The following is a 19,751-nucleotide window of genomic DNA, read 5'->3' on the forward strand; positions in this document are numbered from 1 at the left end:
GGCACATTAGCAGGGATCTGGATCGGAAAGTGTAGCAGTTGAGAGTTGAAATCGGCAGCTATGTTGGAGGCAGGCTCCACAGTGCTGGCTCCCCAGTGGTGTCTTGAACTGCTTTGTCAAATGCTTGCCCCTTTTGCTTTCTGGTATATGTTCCTGGCACATCTTGTACTTTCCTGCTCCAGCCCAGCAACCAGTCTTTTCTCTAAGGAGCCCTGGTTTCTTCAGTGGAAAATTGTAAAGACCCCACCAGTCTGGATACCAGAGGTGTTCACTGTTACTGTTCATTGATTTTATGCCTCTATGTTGATTTTTACCCCTGTAGTGAAGCTGGTTTGTTTGTCATGTCCTGTGATTTATAATCCATGAAGTAGAATTTGGCTATTAGTTGTTTATAGGAATTAAACGTCTTACTCAACTAATGACTCATATGAAAAATGCTGCTTTAAAATCACTTAATTGTCAGTCGTTGTTTATTTTAGAATTATTTGGGGGAGGGTGTGCAGTTTAAAGACTCAGATTAGAAATTCTTACTTGGCATTAATTATAGCCAGCTGAATTCTGACAGAAGATGCGACCTGCTCATGCTAAGCATAACCTAAGTATCAAGTATCAGATAAATGGTAAATTTTTATAGGATATGCTTAGTTCAGTAAAACTAGCACCTTTCTAGGGGAAGGTAAATTTTTTTTTTAAATTTCAGCACATAAAATAATGGGTTATCACAACTTTATTCAAGAAGGTTTATATTTTCATATGAGCTAATGATTTATTGTTTCCTATTTGGATTCCCATTGGTCAGTGATGTGGAGTGAAAATCAACAGCTTCTTTTCTGACTAATCTTTCTCGGGAAAGATGACTGAAAAGCTTTGTATCATTTCTGGCTCAAGGACCTATAAATATGTCAGAGACTTTTAGTTATTAGAACACTGTCAAAACCTTGAGTGGATGCTTTTCAGTATCTGATATACATGAACAGCTCTGAAGGAGCATAGACATTTCAGTGCATAATGAACATTCCTTTGAATGCTTTGAAACCACCTATTTTGTATTCATGGCATATGCTTCTGAAATGTTCTGCTCTCAATCTCCCTAGATAAAATTTCCTTTTGTTGTGTATTTATTTAAGTGAGAAAGTGAAAGCACTTAAGAATGTTTTTATTCTGCTATACACAGCTTCCTTATTTCCCCAAGGGCAAGCACCATGTCTTTTGTTACTCTCCCTGCCCAGAATTCTATAGGTCCTTAACAACGCTTAGAAGTATCAAGGCAAGATAGGACCTACATCAGGTCCTCTAAGTGCAAGAAATCCTGTGTCTAATTACCAGTGCTTGGTTAACAAATGTTGTAGAGATATTAGGTGTCATTACATTTAAAAAAAATCATTTATTTATTTGAAAGGTGGAGTTACGGAGAGGGAGAGGCATAGAGAGAGAGTTTTCCGTCTGCTTGTTCACTCCCCAAATGGCCTCAATGGCTGGAGCTGTGCTGATCCGAAGCCAGGAGCCAGGAGCTTCTTCCGGGTCTCCCACGTGAGTACAGGGGCCCAAGCACTTGGGCCATCTTCTGCTGGCCTCCCAGGCACATTAGCAGGGAGCTGGGTAGGAAGTGGAGCAGCCAGGACTCATACAGGTGGCGGGCCATATGTGATGCAGGTGCTGCAGGCGGCAGCCCAACCCTCTACCCTACAACGCCATCCCCTATATTTTACAATAACATCAAATAATTTCTGATCAATGCTGTTCACTCTTCTTTTGCATTTTCACTTTATCATGAGTATATTAATGAAGTGTATCTATAGTAAAATGTTTTAATCATTATTCTTTTAACACTGTTTAATACTGGCCTACCATTAATAAATCTGAAGTACAAATGACTTCCTCTTTTTTTGAAAACCCCCCAAAAATAGTTGATTTCATTTGTACAATCATCTATAGACTCTTTGTTGGGCTTTAATAAGGGTTTATTTAATATAATTAATAGAACTAAGCCATCTCCTTTCCTTGATTCCCACCAAAGGTAGGTTACTTTATGTATAAGGAAAGTTGCTCTTTGAAACTATTAAACTAGTGATCTTTTAAGTTGAGGACACATCTTTTTCCTTTAGGATCCTTGGACACTCTTTAAGTGCTTTGCACTGGTGGATTTATAATGATTTGATGATAATAATGGAGAAACTAACAAGTATGCTGAAGCTGGGCTTTTGTGTCTTGAACATGCGGCTTATGGTTGCATGGATGACCCGAAACTTCAATTTTTGACACCCTGGAGGCCTTTGGGAAGCACTTAAAATACTGGCTCTCAACTTTTTGAAGTTACACAACCGTTTCTCATTTTTGGACACAATATCGCTTAGTTTTATCTACCTTTCTATGAAGTCTATATCACAATCTGAAAGAATTTTCTAAAAATGATGCAACATATTATCACTTGTCATTTTTTGAAGGGAGATTTCATCACTTGAAAAAAAATCAAAGGTAAAATCCTGGGAGAAAAGTTACCAGTAAATTCTCAGAGATTCTTACCCTACCTTTGTTTAACAGTATTTTATGACTGTAAGATATCTGAGGGAAAGGACAACTTACATTCTGGGAGTTTTTTGTTTTTTATTTATGACAAGAAATAAAACACATGACCTCTGTATTTGAGATTTTATACCACTGTGCTACTTGCTCTATGATTTTTGTGTTCTCTACTGTTTAAGAATGCCTTTTAACATTCAGTGCTGTGAAAAAGAACTGTAGCAAGTCAGATTCTGGGTTAAAATTCTGTTTATTTGAAGGGCAGAGTTAGAGAGACACATCTTCCATCTTAAATGACCCCAACAGCTGTGGTTGGGCCAGGCCAAAGCCAGGAGACTGAAGCTCCATCCAGGTCTTCCACGTGTGTACAGGGGCCCAAGCATTTGGGCCATCTACTGCTTTCCCAGGTACACTAGTAGGGAGCTGGATCTGAAGTGGAGCAGCCGTGACTAGAATCTGCTCATATGGGATGCTGGCATTATACCAGTGTCACCCTAGTAACTTTTAAAGATTGGGTCTCAAGTTCAGCATGGAAAGATACCATAAAAATTTAAGGAAAATGCCAAGTACACGTCTTTGAAGTTGATAAGTGCTCTAATCAAATACATTTCTTTCTCTCCCAAGTCTCAACTTTAAAAGGCTTGTTTAACGAGTTAAAAAAAAATTCATAACCATTTCTAGATATTTATTAAAGAATGTGGAGAACTCATCATTAATGAAGCCATTATGCAAGATTTAACATTTCGTGGGTTCCCAGACTTTGAAACACTGGTATATAGAAAATATACATCGAAGATTCGTGTCCATTGCGATGTGCCAAGCCGGTTTCAAAACACAACATTTTCCTCATGCCCCCCACCCGCCCCAACTAATAAAATTAGTTTGGCTCTAACCGAATGTTTGTTTGGTTTTTTAAAAATCAACATCCTTGATAGTTGCTGTAGTATAACCCTTCTCTCGCCCCCCCCCCCCGCCTTTGGCCCGCACCTCCATTTAGACCGGTAAGCCCATTTTCATTTTATTTCAAAGATTTTTTTTTTTTTTTTAAACGCGAGGGCAGGGGATGGCGGTTGTTACTAAATTTATCTTCTTCCCCAGCCACCGGGATGAAGAAAACACATTTACTGAGGGCGGGGGTCTGAGGGCCTGCAAACAACTCGAGCTGGCGCCTCGGCCAGGACCCGCACGGAAAGGCGGTAGGTCTCTGGAGAGGCCCCCGGGGGGCGGCCGCGGCCCACGAGAAATGGTGGGGGGCGGCCTGGCCGCCTGCCTCTCCGCGGGGTCGACGGACCGCGGCCCCGCGCGGGCTTTACGGCCGAGGCGGCGGCTGCGGCGCGTGTGGCGGCGGCGGGAGGGAGCGCGGAGGAGGTGGAAAGAAGGGGGGCGCTGTCACGGAGACTCCGGCCGCCGGAGACCCCGCCGCAGCGAGGCCAGTGGGCTCCCCGGTCGCGGGGCGTGAGCGTTGCCGACCCGGGGCGCCAGGGGGACCCTCCGGGCGGAGGAGGGGGCCCATCTACCCTTCCGCATTTTCCTGGGTCTCTCTCCCGGGCGGTGACGTGACGTGCTGACGGCGGGCCCGTGCCGGGGAGCTGGGCCGCTTTTTGTCAGCTCCGAGCTCGGCCCCTCCTCCCTCCCTCCGCCCGCCCCACCAGCCGGAGCCCGGCCCAGTGCTCCAGAGAAAGGCCGGCCTGCAGCACCCGCCACCGTCGCCAACCGCCCGCACTCCCGTCCGGTGAGTCCCGGGTGCCGCGGCGGCCGTGGGGCCTAGTGCGCGCGCGGCGGCCTGGTCTCGGCCTGGTCGGCGGCCCGCAAGGCGCCCTCCCGCGCTAGGCCGGGCGGCGTGGCGCGCGGCGCCAAGCAGGCCCCGAGGAGGCCGCAGTTAGGCCCGGGGAGGAGCCCGGCTGCCCCGAGCGGCGGCGGAGGCGCGTTCCGTAAGCGGGCGGGGGTTGGGGGAGGGTCGCGCGGCGGTCCGTGAGGCGGTTGAGGGGCCCCCGGTCGGCGTCGCGGCCGTCCCGGGGCACTGAGAGGGGGTGAGGCCTGGCGAGGAGGCGAAGGCTGCAGGCGTGAGGTGAAGGCCGCAGGCCGGCCGGGCCGATTTTCGCTATGTAAATATCGGAGGGGGGGGGAGGGACGGGGGACAAGATGGCGGCGGCTCGGCGCTTGCTGCAGGGGACGACTGAGGGGGTTGCCGGGAGGGGGAGCCGCCATCTTGAAGGCGGCGTCTGGAGAGAAAATTCCGCTACAGCCCGTGAGGGGGGGTGGGAGAGCGGGCTGCAGCGGCGGCGGCGCCGGTGACGGGCACCGGAGGCCCTGCGCAGCGGCGTGTGCGCGCGGAGGGGCGTGCTCGCTCCCCACGGCGGCCATTGCCTCGGCCGCCATGATGAGCTCTCGGGCTCTAAGCGCTCGGCGGCAGCGCCACCTTCCTGCCTTGCCTCCCGCAGCCCCGTGACTGGCTGCTGCTTCCGTTGCGTTTTAGCTGAGCTGCCGCAGGCGGCCACCGCCGGCGCCCGGGCGCCAGAGCCCTCTCGCCCCTCAGCGCCCCGGGGCCCGCGCTTTTTTCTTGCGCTTGCCGCGCCCCGAGGGCCATCGGGGGCCGGTGGCAGCCCAGACACTTAGGCTCCCCGAGGCGGAAGGGACCCTGGGAATTTTTAATTTTGGTTTAAATCAGTTAAGTGGCTTTCAGGATGCCCTCTGTGCGGTTGTTTGCCTGCCATCCTTGCCTTCTCGAGTGTCGGAATAAATAAAAGTGGGTGGGAAAGTTCCCACCACTCTCCTGTCCAATAGGGGGAAAGTATGTTGCACAGAACGAAAGCGGAAGAGTAAGGTTCGGAGGGAGTCATTTGTAGTCACTTGGGTGGAAACAACTTTCTTGAAAAGCTGCGTTGACGCTGTTAGCGTAGCTGGCTCTGAGGAATAAGAAGAGGACAGTTTTAATTTTCTTACTGAGGAAAAAACGTGGTGAGGTATTTATTGTTCATTTACTTGTCATGGCGTTTCATTTTTTTTTTTTTTTTTTTTTGAAGTTTCCCGGTGGCGTTTGATGGCAGTGTAGAACTTTGCTGGTGACTCGGAGCCCGGTGTGAGCCGGGCATTGTACTGGGTGCTGGTCAGAAATGACAGGGGTTCTGGAGACGCGGACCCTGGCCGCCAGGGGCTCCGTGGTTCAGGGTTAGATGACTCAAGGTGAGGTGCGGCAAGTGTCGCGGGGAAGGGACTGACGTGTCCCGCGGAAGGCTGCGTTCGGAGGCTCAGGGTCTGAACTTGGTGGCATTTTCGGAAGGTTGCCGGGTAGGACTTTGTTAGGTGGAGTTGAAAGTGGGGAAAGGGCGTTTCAAGGGTGAAGCTTCTTCCGAAAGTGTTCAGCGTGGCTCCAGTGGGAGCTATAGGTAGGGAGTGGTAGGGATTGCACCTAGAAAAGGTGGATTGCAGAGGAGCTGGCGTGCAGGTGGAAGGGCTTATATCAGTGGGGGACATAGCGGGGGAGCCCTCGACTAGCAGAGTGGGGACACATCTGTCCTGTGCCTTACAGCCACTTGGCAGTTCCACTGGACTAAGGCAAGTTTCCAAAGTTGAGAAATAGTGTAGCGCGTTCATCAGTGTGTTCACCACCAGATTGATTGCAAGAGCGTTGAGAAGTTAAGTATATTTGGCCATTTTTTCAATGATGCATCTCTGCTAGATAGCTACTCCTTTTTCTATCCTAATTTTTCATGCCAAATACCCTTTTGATCAGTTTCTTTATTTTCTGTAGTAAATAAATAGGAAGTGGCTTCTGCTATTTCCTTTACTATGGCTGAAAATGACAGGACTGGTGCTGTGGGTTACTTCATGAAAATGAGAAATTTATAAGTACTCCCATGGTGAATTTTTTTTTAAGAAGTCAGTTTTGTAAAGTAGGTTGGAAGAGCCATTATTAAAAAGGCAGTGGCTTTCAGGTGCCCTTATGCATCTCTTTTCTTCCCCCTGGTGAAAGTAACCACGGTTTTGTTTGAGAGGGTAACCAAGGCTGTTTGCTATGGCAAGCCTTCCTGCTCGTGTTTTGATTAGCATTTGACTGACTTAGCACATGTGGGGAATGTTTCCTAGAATTTTACGGTATAAATCTATAGGTAGCATGGGTATTCACTTTTCCGTGTTTCCATTTTTCTGGACTGCAACAGGTTAGATCAGCCATGCTTAGTGAGAGGACCAGAGCAAACAAGAGATTTCTTTTTTGACAGGCAGAGTGGACAGTGAGAGAGAGAGACAGAGAGAAAGGTCTTCCTTTTGCCGTTGGTTCACCCTCCAATGGCCCCCGCGGCCAGCGCGCTTTGGCCGGCACATCGCGCTGATCCGATGGCAGGAGCCAGGTGCTTCTCCTGGTCTCCCATGCGGGTGCAGGACCCAAGCACCTGGGCCATCCTCCACTGCACTCCCTGGCCACAGCAGAGAGCTGGCCTGGAAGAGGGGCAACCGGGACAGAATCCGGCGCCCCGACCGGGACTAGAACCCGGTGTGCCGGCGCCGCTAGGCGGAGGATTAGCCTAGTGAGCCGCGGCGCGGCCAGGGCCGGATTCTTTTTTTTTTTTTTCCTTTTCCTTTTTTTTTTTTTTTTTTTTTTTTTTTACAGGCAGAGTTAGACAGTGAGAGAGAGACACACAGAGAAAGGTCTTCATTTTTCCGATGGTTCATCCCCCAAGTGGCCGCTATGGCTGGTGCCTTGCTGCCGGCTGCGCCGATCTGAAGCCAAGAGCCAGGTGCTTCCTCCTGGTCTCCCAAGCGGGTGCAGGACCCAAGGACCTGGGCCATCCTCCACTGCCTTCCCGGTCCACAGCAGAGAGCTGAACTGGAAGAACAACAACTGGGACAGAACTGGCGCCCCAACCGGGACTAGAACCCGGGGTGCCGGCGCCGCAGGCGGAGGATTAGCCTAGTGAGCCTCGGCACAGGCCTGAGATTCTTGTTTTTATCACAAATGGCTTAGAAAACATTGGGAACAGTGCCTTGTCTGAAGCCAGCTGGAAGCAAGTTGGCAAAGCAGGCTGTGGTTGTTGAGGTGTTCAGGGTAAACATAAACTTAGAAGAACCAGTTGCCTTTGTATCTTGACAGCTGAGAAAGATACAGAAGAGCTATAAAGAAGCTCTTTTAAAAAAAAGTTTAAAGAAGAAAGCTGCTCTTTTTGAAACTAAACATGACAGGGAGGGAGGGAGAGCAAGCGATCCAGCTAGCTCTTTTCCATCCTGGGTTCGCTGCCCAAATGCCCACAACAGCCAGGGCTGGGCCAGGCCAAAGTCAGGAGCCAGTACCTCCATTATGGTCTCCCATGTAGCTGGCAGGGCCCAAGTATTTGAGTCCTCATCCACTGCCTTGTCAGGTGCGTTAGCAGGGAGCTGGCTCTGAAGCAGAGAAGCTGGGACTGCAACCAGACACACCTGTGTAGGAAGTGGGCCTTCTAAGGAGTGACCTAACTCTTGTGGCAACACTTGGCCCATCCCCTAAATTAAGGATTTTAAAATGGGGAGATTATCCAGTAGGCCTAATTAGCAGGAAGCTGTAATCAGAAGCAGAGCCAAGGCTTGAACCCTGGGCACTGAGATATGGGGTTGTGTGCATCCCAAGTGATGGCACACTGTGACATGACACCTGCCCCAGAAGCTGTTCTTTGTAAAGCTATACAGTACATCAACAGTGGATGTTCAAGATTAAGATTAGGCCGGCGCCGCGGCTCAATAGGCTAATCCTCCACCTAGAGGCGTCGGCACACCGGGTTCTAGTCCCGGTCGGGGCGCCGGATTCTGTCCCGGTTGGCCCTCTTCCAGGCCAGCTCTCTGCTGTGGCCCGGGAGGGCAGTGGAGGATGGCCCAAGTGCTTGGGCCCTGCACCCCATGGGAGACCAGGATAAGTACCTGGCTCCTGCCATCGGATCATCGCGGTGCGCCGGCCGCAGCGCGCGAGCCGTGGCGGCCATTGGAGGGTGAACCAACGGCAAAGGAAGACCTTTCTCTCTGTCTCTCTCTCACTGTCCACTCTGCCTGTCAAAAAAAAAAAAAAATTAAATTTAGAGTCAAGTTGTACAATTAAGAACATAGAATAGTTTCCATGAGAAATGATTAGGCCAGCGCCGCGGCTCACTAGGCTAATCCTCCACCTAGCGGCGCCGGCACACCGGGTTCTAGTCCCGGTCGGGGCGCCAGATTCTGTCCCGGTTGCTCCTCTTCCAGGCCAGCTCTCTACTGTGGCCCGGGAGTGCAGTGGAGGATGGCCCAAGTCCTTGGGCCCTGCACCCCATGGGAGACCAGGATAAGCACCTGGCTCCTGCCATCAGATCAGCGTGGTGCGCCGGCCGCAGCGCGCCGGCCGTGGCGGCCATTGGAGGGTGAACCAACGGCAAAAGGAAGACCTTTCTCTCTCTCTCACTATCCACTCTGCCTGTCAAAAAAAAAAAAAAGAAAAAAAAGAAAAGAAAAAGAAAAAAAATTATTAAATATAAAATGCTTTTTGTCTAAAAGGGCAGACTTTGATAATCTGGAAAACTGTTGGAACACCTTATTATCCAACCATCTTGCATAAATGAAGTATTTAGCTTTTAATTCATTTTTTTTGATAGATGCAAAAAATACATGCACAAATGCTTAAAAAGTTTTTTTCCACATTGCTTTTTGTAAATGCTTACTCTCCAACCCCATGAAGATTTCTATTGTCACTGATAATCTTGGATTATTTGTGTTTGTACACACTGGCACTTCCATGCTTTCTTTTTTACTCTTTAAACTCCTCAACCAGTCCTCGAAATCCCTCTCTTCAGCAGATTATCTGATCTTTCAGTTAACTGAGAAGGCTAGATGGCTGGCTGATAGAAACAGCCGCGTTTCCCTTACTTGTGTTTCATGAGCTTTTCCTCTATATTTACCTAGGATTTCTTCCTCTTCCTTTTGCTGCAGGAAGAATTGCCCGTCTTCAGTTGCCCTCTGCAGTAGGCTTTACCCTGTCCTGCCTGCTTTGGACAGAACTCTGTCGGTGGTGCTGTCTCACGCCTCATTAACCTCTACCAGTCAGCTGGTGTCTTTCCCTTTCCTTGAACTTTCCCTAGGTTTGCTCATCTTATAAAACCTTGCCTGTCTCATTTTCCTTTCACCAGTACTTTTATTTCTTTTCACCTGTCTTACTTTTAAACCCAGTATTTCAAATTGGGAAACTTCATGGCATGTTATCAGTGTGTCATGAAAGTGTAGTGTGTGTTAAAAAGTCTTTGTGCCTTTTCTCTTTTCTATGGTGGGATTTCCCTCAAGGTCAGTCCTCTTTTTTTCCTTTGGAATCTTCTCCCTTTGACTTGGTGTCCTCTAGCATGTCCAACCTCTCTTCTAGTTTCTCATCCAGCACTTCAGTTGCCTGTTGACCATCTCCACTTACGTGTCTTAACTGTCTCAACAAGGCTAAAACCACACTTATCTGGCACATAACATGGTGGATGCCTAATACTATTTACTGAAAATGTTTTTTTAGCCTCAAACCCAAAACTTAAACTTCTGCTTTCTGTTATTGGCGCCATCATTTTTTTAGGCTCATTCCCCCTTCCCTCTGGCAAAGAGCAGTATGGACATCTTTAGCATTGATCTATTGACATTTGAATTATATGTTTATATTTTTGTCTTGTTGCATGAACTGTGAATATGGAGCCAGTTACTCATCCTAGTCCCTGAGCAGTACCTGGCGCATAGTTGTTATCTGGAAAACAGTTAGCATGAATTATTGGGTGCGGAGAATTTTATGTCATTGAAGAGTCTTTTGACCAAAGAGTATACAGATTTAGTCACACCACTTGTCTTGTTATGGCCCCAGGACCTGAGTAGCCTCCTGTCCCACATACACACTCAGGCTTTATCTGATTGGAATATGGCCAGACTGCTGGATTATTTTTCCAAACATTTTATATAACTTAATTATCTTATAATTTATTTTGTTCAAAGGGAACTATACTTAAAACTGTGTGGCCTTGAAGTGTGCAGACATCAGACCTTTAAAAGGTTTTTTTAATCAAGAAGTAGTTCAAAATTATGGAAAAGCACACATCATCCAGATTTAACAAATCTCATATTTTGCTACATATTTGCTTCATTTTCTCTCTGCTTTATTTAAAAAATAAGATCTCACAGATCCAGTGCAGGGGTGGGGAACCTTTTTCTGCCAAGGGCCATTTGGGTATTTATAACATCATTTGTGGGCCATACAAAATTTTATCAACTGAAAAATTAGCCTGCTGTAGATTTCTTGAATTTTAAGTCCCTCCTGTGATTGCCTTGGCAGGGCCAGACCACATGATTTAGTGATCTTTACATGGTCTGCAGGTCGGACATTCCCAACCCATGAGTTCAACGTTGCCCCCATCATCCTATTCCTATCTTTTCTTCTTGGAAGTAACCACTGTCTTAATATTTCTACCATACCAAGACAGGATGAAGTATTGCTTTGGGTGTTTTATATACATATATGTATATATATGTATGTATTTATGTATATATATGTGTGTGTGTATTTAATTTTAAGCCTTCTTGAAACATAATATTCCTTTGTGTGTTTTAACTTTACGTAAGGAAAATCATACTGTCTACATCATTTTGCATATTGTATTTGCTTAATGTGTGTTTTAGATTTATCCATGTCACATGTGGATATAGTTCGGCAATTATGGAAGTGTGTTCTAGGGAATTACAAGATTCTTCCTGAGGGTTCGTGAAGTCAAAACTATTTTCATAATATTATTTGCCATTTTTACCCACCTTCTGTGCATTGTAGCAGTTCTGTACAGAGGCTGTATCATGTGATGTCATAATAGATCAAATGCAGAAACAGGAGAATATATCTGTCTTTTGTTAAGCCAGACATTAAAAATGATCGCAAAAATGTAAAACAGTGCTACTCTTTTTTTTTTTTCCTTTATAGATTGTATTTATTTGAGAGGTAGAGTTACAGACACAGATAGAGAGAAAGGTCTTCTATCCACTGGTTCATTCCCCAAATGGCTGCAATGGCTGCAACCAATCTGAAGCCAGGAGCTAGGGGCTTCTTCCTGGTTTCCGACGTGGATGCAGGGGCCCAAGCACTTGTACCATTTCAGTAGCTTTCTCAGGTGATAGAGAGCTGGATTGGAAGAGGAGCAGCCAGAACACAAACTGGCACCCATATGGGGTGTTGGCGCCACAGGTGGAGGCTTAGCCCACTACACCACAGTGCTGTTCCCCAACAGTGCTACTCTTTCCACTAATTTTTTTGTTTTGAAAAATATTTAAAAATGTTATTCATAGAAAATGTTATTCATACTTAACACGAAGTGGGCTTATTTTTGAGTTAATAAATGTTTTAAATGTCTCAGTTTTAGTTTTTAGCATAAATATCTATACATATGAACCACATAAAAAACTCATTGTGGACCTTAATTTTTTTTTTTTAAAGATTTATTTATTTCTTTGAAAGAGTTACAGAGAGAGGGAAGGAGACAGAGAAAAAGTTTTTCCATTCACTGGTTCACTCCCCAATTGGCCACAACGGCTTGAGTTGCACCGATCTGAAGTCAGGAGCCAGGAGTTTCCTCCAGGTTTCCCATGTGGGTGCAGGGGCCCATGCACTTGGGCCATTTTCCATTGCTTTGCCAGGCCATAGCAGAGAGCTGGATCAGAAGTGGAGCAGCCAGGACTCGAACCGGTGCCCACATGGGATGCCAGCACTGCAGGTGGCAGCCTTACCCTCTACACCACAGAGCTGGCTCCTATTTATTTATTGAGAGGAAGAGTTACAGACAGTGAGAGGGAGAGACAGAGAGAGAAGGGTTTTCCATCCGCTGATTCACTCCCCAAATGGCCATAATGGCCAGAGGTGTGCGGATCCAAAGCCAGGAGGCCAGGAGCTTCTGGGTCTCCTACGTGGGTGCAGGGGCCTGAGGGCTTGGGCCATCTTCTACTGCTTTTCTAGGCCGTAGCAAAGAGCTGGATCACAAGAGGAGCAGCTGGGACTTGAACTAGTGCCCATATGTGATGCTGGCGCCGCAGGCCGAGGATTTGCCTGCTGTGCCACAGCTCCGGCCCCAGTCATTTGAGTTTTTTGTAACTTGCTTGTGTGTGTAACCTTGATCCATTTTACCTACTGGTTTATGAGTATATTCTGGATACCAATGGTTTGTGATTCATATATACTGAAAGTAATCTCCTACTCTGTGGCTTAATTTTTTAGCTTCATGGAATTTTTTTCTATAGGATTTCTTTATTTCATTTCTATAATCCAAGGATTTGAGTTGTTTTACTCATTCCATTATGATACGCAGTAGAATGTTATGTGATGAACATAGATTTATCAATTATTGAAGGGGGATTAGTGGTAATGTATTATTAAGGAGGCTGTACTGCTTTACATATCTGAAAGCTAGTTTAAAAGTATATGCAGGGGGCCGGCGCCGCGGCTCACTAGGCTAATCCTCCGCCTAGCGGCGCCGGCACACCGGGTTCTAGTCCTGGTCGGGGCGCCGGATTCTGTCCTCTTCTAGGCCAGCCCTCTGCTGTGGCCCGGGAGTGCAGTGGAGGATGGCCCAGGTGCTTGGGCCCTGCACCCCATGGGAGACCAGGAAAAGCACCTGGCTCCTGGCTCCTGCCATCGGATCAGCGCGGTGCGCCGGCCGCAGCGCGCCGGCCGCGGCGGTCATTGGAGGGTGAACCAACGGCAAAGGAAGACCTTTCTGTCTGTTTTTCTCTCTCTCACTGTCCACTCTGCCTGTCAAAAAAAAAAAAAAAAAAAAAAAAGTATATGCAGGGGCTGGTGCTGTGGCACAATGTTATGGATAAAGCCCTTCCTGCAGTCCTGGCATTCCGTATGGGTGCTGGTTTGATCCTCCGATCCATCTCCCTACTAATGCTCCTGGGAAAACACTGGAGGATGGCCCAAGTCTTTGGGCCCTTGCACCCATGTAGGAGACCCAGAAGAAACTCCTGGCGTCGGATCAGCTCAGCTCTGGTCGTTGGGGCCGTTTGGGGAATGAACCAGCAATGGAAGTCTATCTGTCTGCTCTTTGTAACTTTCAAATAAATAAAAAATAAATCTTTTAAAAAAATTATATGGATTTCCTAGTATCAGGTTGGTCTGTTAACGATAAAAGCATTTTGAACAGTGTACTGATCATAGCTCATCAGTATAACTAGATTCAGATTGTACTTTGACAACTCCTAATCTGAGCAAGAAAAATAAAGCCTATATGAGGTTTCTTGGAGTGGTTCTTGTGCAGCAGGTTAGGTTAAGCTCCCGTATCAGAGTGCTGGTGTGAGTCCCAGTTAACTCTGTTCTTCTGATCCAGTTTCCTGTTCATGTGTCTGGGAAGGCAGCAGATGATGGCCCCAGTACTTAGGTCCCTGCTCACCCATATGGGGACCCAGATGGAGTTCCTGGATGTTGGCTTCCACCTGGTTCAGATTTTACTGTCCTGGCCATTGGGTAGTGAACCAGCAGATGGAAGTTTCTCATTTTCTTTCTTCTCTGTTGCTGTGCCTTTCAAGTAATTAGTAAATCTTAAAAAAATTAAATATATAAAAGTTAAAACAATATAGAGGCTAGATTTAAGAGTTTTTATATCCTGTAATACAAATTCTAATAAGAATGAATAGTGAAGATGACTGGTACTGTGGTACAGTAGGTTAAGCCACTGTGTACAGTCCTGGGCGCCGATTCGAGTCCTGGCTGCTGCACTTCTGATCCAGCTTTCTGCACCCACGTGGGAGACCTGGAAGAAGCTCCTGGCTCCTGGCTTCAGATGGGCTCAGCTCTGGCTGTTATGGCAATTTGGGGTGAACCAGTGGATGGAAGATTCTCTGACTCTCCCTCTCTCTCTCTACCTCTGCCTTTCAAATAAGCAGTCAATATTTTTTTTTCTTTAAATGAATAATGAAAATATAAGGAAATGCCAAAACAGGAAATTTTCTTCATTTCAGAAGGACTTAGATCTTTTGATTAAAAGGGCCCATTGGGTCTGCATGTGGGGTATGGAGAACTTGTTAAGAGTAGAGTAGTGACGGTGAGAATACCGAGGAAGTAAATTTAAGAGTGACTGATTTTGAGACATTTAATTTAAGAACTGAGAGAAGTGAAAAGATTAGAAAATGAGATACCTGGAGGAAAGATGGCTAACACTGAGCAACATGGAAAAAATAAATTGGGAAAGAAGCGTAGCTTAAGAGGGAAGATACTCATTAAGCTTTAAGTTTAAATTTTAACCATTCCCAATTTCCTCTAAGAAAAATTCTGTTAGAGACAAATTTGCTTTTCTTTGCCTTTCATATAGCTTCAGCAATAGCATCTACAACGTGCATAATAAAATTTGGTTCTCTGAGCATGCTTAAGGAGAGTTGAGTTGAGTCATAGGATGAAAAGGAATTGAATTTTTGGGAGTCCAAAAGTAGTGAAGTGATTTTTGAATGCATATTAGGTGCAAAAAGCAAGGTGAATATGTAAAAATCTTGTTAATTTGCCCAAGAAGGAGGTCTTTGCATCAGGAGATACAAAACAAATTATATTCGTGGTCACTAATTGAAGATATAGTGCAATATTGCAACTTGGTGCAATATTTTTATTGCTTTTTTCCTTGATAGTACAAGGAAGTTTCTGTGCATTTCCTGGGTTTCTCCCAACCTGATATTTCTCTATTCGTTTTTTCCTTGGTGATTTCTTTCAGAATCATTTCTTTGAGGATCAGAAATCTTGCAACCAGAAAGAGACCATTTCACTGAATTTGAGGTGATAGTGGAGTCCCAGAAATATTTTGAGAGCATTTGTTAATCAGACAAAAAATTAGTACTTGTTTTTCCATATTCTTAGATTCTAGAGGCAGAGGCAGAGAGATGGATCTTTCATCCGCTGTCTCCCCAAATGGCCGCAGTGGCCGGAGGTAGGCTGATCCAAACCGAGGAGCCAGGAGCTTCCTCTAGGTGTCCCACACAAGTTCAGGGGTCCAAGCATTTGGGCTATTTTCTGCTGCTGGATCAGAAGTGGAGTAGCTGGATCTTGAACTGGCGCCCATATGGAATGCCATTACTGCAGGTGGCGGCTTTACCTGCTACGCCACAGCATTGGCCCCTATTCTTAGATTCTTGGTTCTCTGAACCATTTATTTATTTGACTTTAAGTTGAATTGGTTTCTGGGCTTGGTTCCTGCTGCAAAGACATGGAGCTTTCAGTTACATTATTAGCAAACCTTCTATCTGCACTTCATCACAGCTCTGAGAACTCTGCTGAGTGTGTTCCATTTTAAGAATATCGTTTTATTCTGATAGTCATAGGGAATTAGCATTTCTAACCCCAGAGGGGGTTACAAACTTGACTAGTTACCTATGCTTGAATTTTTATAATGACAAAACAAAAGGGAAAGTAACCAGTGAAAACAATAATTTGTTGATCAGCTACTGCTGACCTAATCAAGATAAGGTGAGTAGGTGCCCTCCATGTGGGTGAGAATGTCTGTTAGGTAATTTATATGATGTAGAAGAAGTCTATTTTGGTGACTTTGGTTAATATTGTAGTCTCCTGAATCGTTGGGGGACTGCTGAAGTGTTGTGAGCAGAGGAGTGCCATGATCAAAGCAGTGCTTTAGTAGGATTAATCTGCTCCAAGATTTCAGGAATGTCTCAGTGCTTGGCACTAGCTCTTACTTGCTTGGGTTCCTAGTCATTTGTATCGGGTGTGGCATGAAGAAGCAAGACGAGTCAGGAGAGACTGTTTTCATCCCCCGGGAATCAAGAAACATGAAGCTGAGAGGGAGTGGTGCTTGGGAATAAAGAGAAAGGGACAGATTGCTGTGAAGTTGTGAGGGAATTGACAAGATCTGGCCACCTGACTGAATCTAAGCAAGGAATAAGGAAAAGACCATTTTGGTCATGTCAGGAGAAAGCTGGGTCTCATACACATTTGGATATTCGGCAGTCTGGTGGAATTGTCAGGGCGTACTGTGAGTACATGGCTTTGGGAATCATCTTTGTGCAACCGGTAGTTGAAATCGTGATTTTAAAGAGAAAACAGGAGAGGAGGAGGCTGAATGTACAACCTGGTCAAGACTCCAGTGAGGGGTGAGAAAAGGCAGCACTTAGGATGGTGGGAAGAGAACTAAGATGGGCTTTAGTAAACTGAGGAAGGAGAAAGTTTTAAAAACTGAGGGACATAACTGTATGGCAAACTCTTCCTAGAACGCTGAAGGACGATGAATGCTGAGAAGTAGTTCTGCAGGTTGAGAATTTCTAGAACTGATGGAATTGAGTTTAGGGAAGTTTGAGGGATGGGGGACTTAACACCTTAATGAATGCCCTTTATTTCCTTCCTAATTGGCTTAATTTTTTGTTGTTTAGAAGATGAGCTTACATTGATCATTTTATATATAATTCTATTTTTAAAGGAGGAAAAGAATTACACAACTAGAATTGATTTTGGTGGAGGAGGCAGGGCAATGACAACATGTGTATGCTTTCTGTGTTTCATGTTTACAAATCTTTTAATCTAAGGATCATTTGCTTTAGTTTGAAGCAGCTTGAATAAGTAACATGAAACATTGAAATAAGCTTGAATAAGTAACATGAAACTATTGAAAATGAATAGACTGTCTCAACTGACACGTTGAAAATCCATTTCTTTATTATATAAATGTTAGCTGAATTTCTCATGAATATATATTTTTTAAAGATTTAGATATTTATTTGAAAGTCAGTTACAGAGGGACAGAGAGATCATCCTTCCACTGACTGACTCCCCAGATGGTCGCAACGGCCTGTGTTGGGCCAGGCCAAAGCCAGGAGCCAGGAACTTCTTCCAGGTCTCCCACGAGGGTAGCAGGGGGCCAAGGACTTGGGCCATCCTCTGCTGCTTTTCTTGGGCTATCAGCAGGGAGCTGGATTGGAAGTGGAGCAGCCGGGATATGAACTAGCACCCGTGTGCCACAATGCTGGCCCCTTCTTTTCTTTTTTCTTCCTCCTTCATCTTTTTTTTAAAGGTTTATTTATTTATTTGAAAGAGTTACACAGAGAGGGGTCTTCCATCTGCTGGTTCAATCCCCGATTGGCTGCAGCAGTCGGTTCTGTTCCAGTCCGGAGCCAGGAGCTTCTTCCGGTCTCCCATGCGGGTACAGGGGCCCAAAGACTTGGTCCATCTTCCACTGCTTTCCCAGGCCATCAGCAAGGAGCTGGATTGGAAGTGGAGTAGCTGGGTTTCAAACTGGCACCCATATGCGATGCCGGCGCTTCAGGCCAGGGCGTTAACCCACTGTGCTACAACGCCGGCCTCCTTTTTTGCCCCCCCCCCCTTTTTTTTTAATGATTATTTATTTATTTATTTAAAAGGCAGGTTGGCAGAGAGGAGGAGAGGGAGCGAAAGAGGCAGAGATCTTCCATCTGCTGGTTTACTTCCCAAGTGGCGGCAACAGCAGGGGCTGGGCCAGGCTGAAGCCAGGAACCAGGAGCCTCCTCTGGGTCTCCTTGGGTGCAGGGGCCCAAGGACTTGGATCATCCTTTGTTGCTTTCCCAGGTACATTAGCAGGGAGCTGGATTGGAAATGGAGCATCCAGGACTCAAACCAGCTCTCATATGGGATGCTGGCACTGCAGGTGGAAGCTTAACACTGTATGCCACAGTGCAGGCCTAAAACCTCTAACTTTTGTGAGACCATGCAATTTGTGGACTGAGAAGACAAGACTGCTGGGGTCGGGGACCAGTGTTGTAGCTCAGTGGATTAAGCTGTTGCTTATGACATCGCCATCCTGTATGGGAATGCCTATTTGAGTCCTGGCTGCTCAGCTTTTGATCCACCTCCCTGCTTATGTGCCTGGAAAAGCAGCAGATGATGGTCCAAGTACTTGGGCCCCTACCACTTGCACGGGAGACCAGGACAGAGCTCCAGGCTCTTGCCCAGACCTGATGGTTGCAGCCTTTTGGGAGATGAACCAGTGGATGGAAGATCGCTTTCTTTTCAAACCCCCTGACACCAGTCCATCATTCTGCCTTTCAGATAAATAGCCGGCGCCGCGGCTCACTAGGCTAATCCTCCGCCTAGCGGCGCCGGCACACCGGGTTCTAGTCCCGGTCGGGGCGCCGGATTCCGTCCCGGTTGCCCCTCTTCCAGGCCAGCCCTCTGCTGTGGCCAGGGAGTGCAGTGGAGGATGGCCCAGGTGCTTGGGCCCTGCACCCCATGGGAGACCAGGAAAAGCACCTGGCTCCTGGCTCCTGCCATCGGATCAGCGCGGTGCGCCGGCCGCAGCGCGCCGGCCGCGGCGGCCATTGGAGGGTGAACTAACGGCAAAGGAAGACCTTTCTCTCTGTCTCTCTCTCTCACTGTCCACTCTGCCTGTCCAAAAAAAAAAAAATAAACAAATAAATAAATAAATAAATAAATCTTGAGGGGAAAAAAAAAAGAAAGCTGGGGTCATGGAAATGTTCTCAATTTTGATCAGAAAAGTAATTACAAAGATTTATGTTTGTGTAAAAATTCCGTAAGATGTGCACACTTAATGTAAAGAATACCTTAGTTTAAAAAGATGTCTAGAGAAAGTTGACTTGCTTGATTGGTCTGCTTTGCTTTGTACTATAGATGCCCAGTTATCATTGTAAGTTAATTAGGTTCCCTTTTATTTTAGATACATGTGTTTTTGATAGATGGTTATCTGTTAAGTGATTTGTTTATGAGAAATGAAAATACAATGTTTTTGATACATACAAAATTAATGCTCAGCTTCCCTTTCCCCCTAATTTAGGAACTGTGACTGATGAGAATTAAAGGCCATGGATGAAGATGGACTTGAATTACAACCACAAGAGCCAAACTCATTTTTTGACGCAACAGGTATAATTACTTGAATTGTTCCTTTTCCTGTCAACTGCATTTGGAGTTGGTTATCATGTTGGACAAATTGCTAGACTCACATTGATAGTCACACATAGGTATCTTGTTATCTTGCCAGTCTACGAATGTTAGAGTGAGCACATTATTATTCGCCACTTCAAAAGTTTGTCTCCTTTACAACCGTCATATTCTTGTTAGTGTATGTTGAGCATCCCTAATACAAAGTCTAAAATGCTCCAAGATCCAAAACTTTCCAGGTGCTAACATAACACCCCAAATGGACAGTTTCATGCCTTGACACCTCATGTGATAGGTGATAGTTACAACTGGTGTACAAAAACATTGTATAATGTTACCTTCAGAATATATATGCAGCATAAATGAGTTTCGTACTTAGACTTGG

At 46.0% G+C, this 19,751-nt stretch overlaps 1 protein-coding gene across 12 annotated transcripts in view; it reads left to right on the forward strand.

Moving 5' to 3' along the window:
- Positions 1–3,550: 3,550 nt before the first annotated feature.
- ZFX (zinc finger protein X-linked) overlaps positions 3,551–19,751 on the forward strand; it is a 48,205-nt gene continuing 32,004 nt past the window's right edge. For 2 of the 12 annotated variants that reach the window (XM_008272461.5, XM_070067213.2), the window contains exons 1-2: positions 3,551–3,716; positions 19,260–19,348. In XM_008272461.5, coding sequence (XP_008270683.1) covers positions 19,288–19,348 — 61 coding nt within the window. In that variant the 5' untranslated portion in view covers positions 3,551–3,716; positions 19,260–19,287. The other 10 variants (XM_070067210.2, XM_070067206.2, XM_070067208.2 and 7 more) reach the window with 10 other exon arrangements.

The sequence above is a fragment of the Oryctolagus cuniculus genome, chromosome X, assembly GCF_051225735.1.
Source record: "Oryctolagus cuniculus isolate XC-2025 breed Fujian yellow rabbit chromosome X, ASM5122573v1, whole genome shotgun sequence".
Taxonomy (NCBI): domain Eukaryota; kingdom Metazoa; phylum Chordata; class Mammalia; order Lagomorpha; family Leporidae; genus Oryctolagus; species Oryctolagus cuniculus.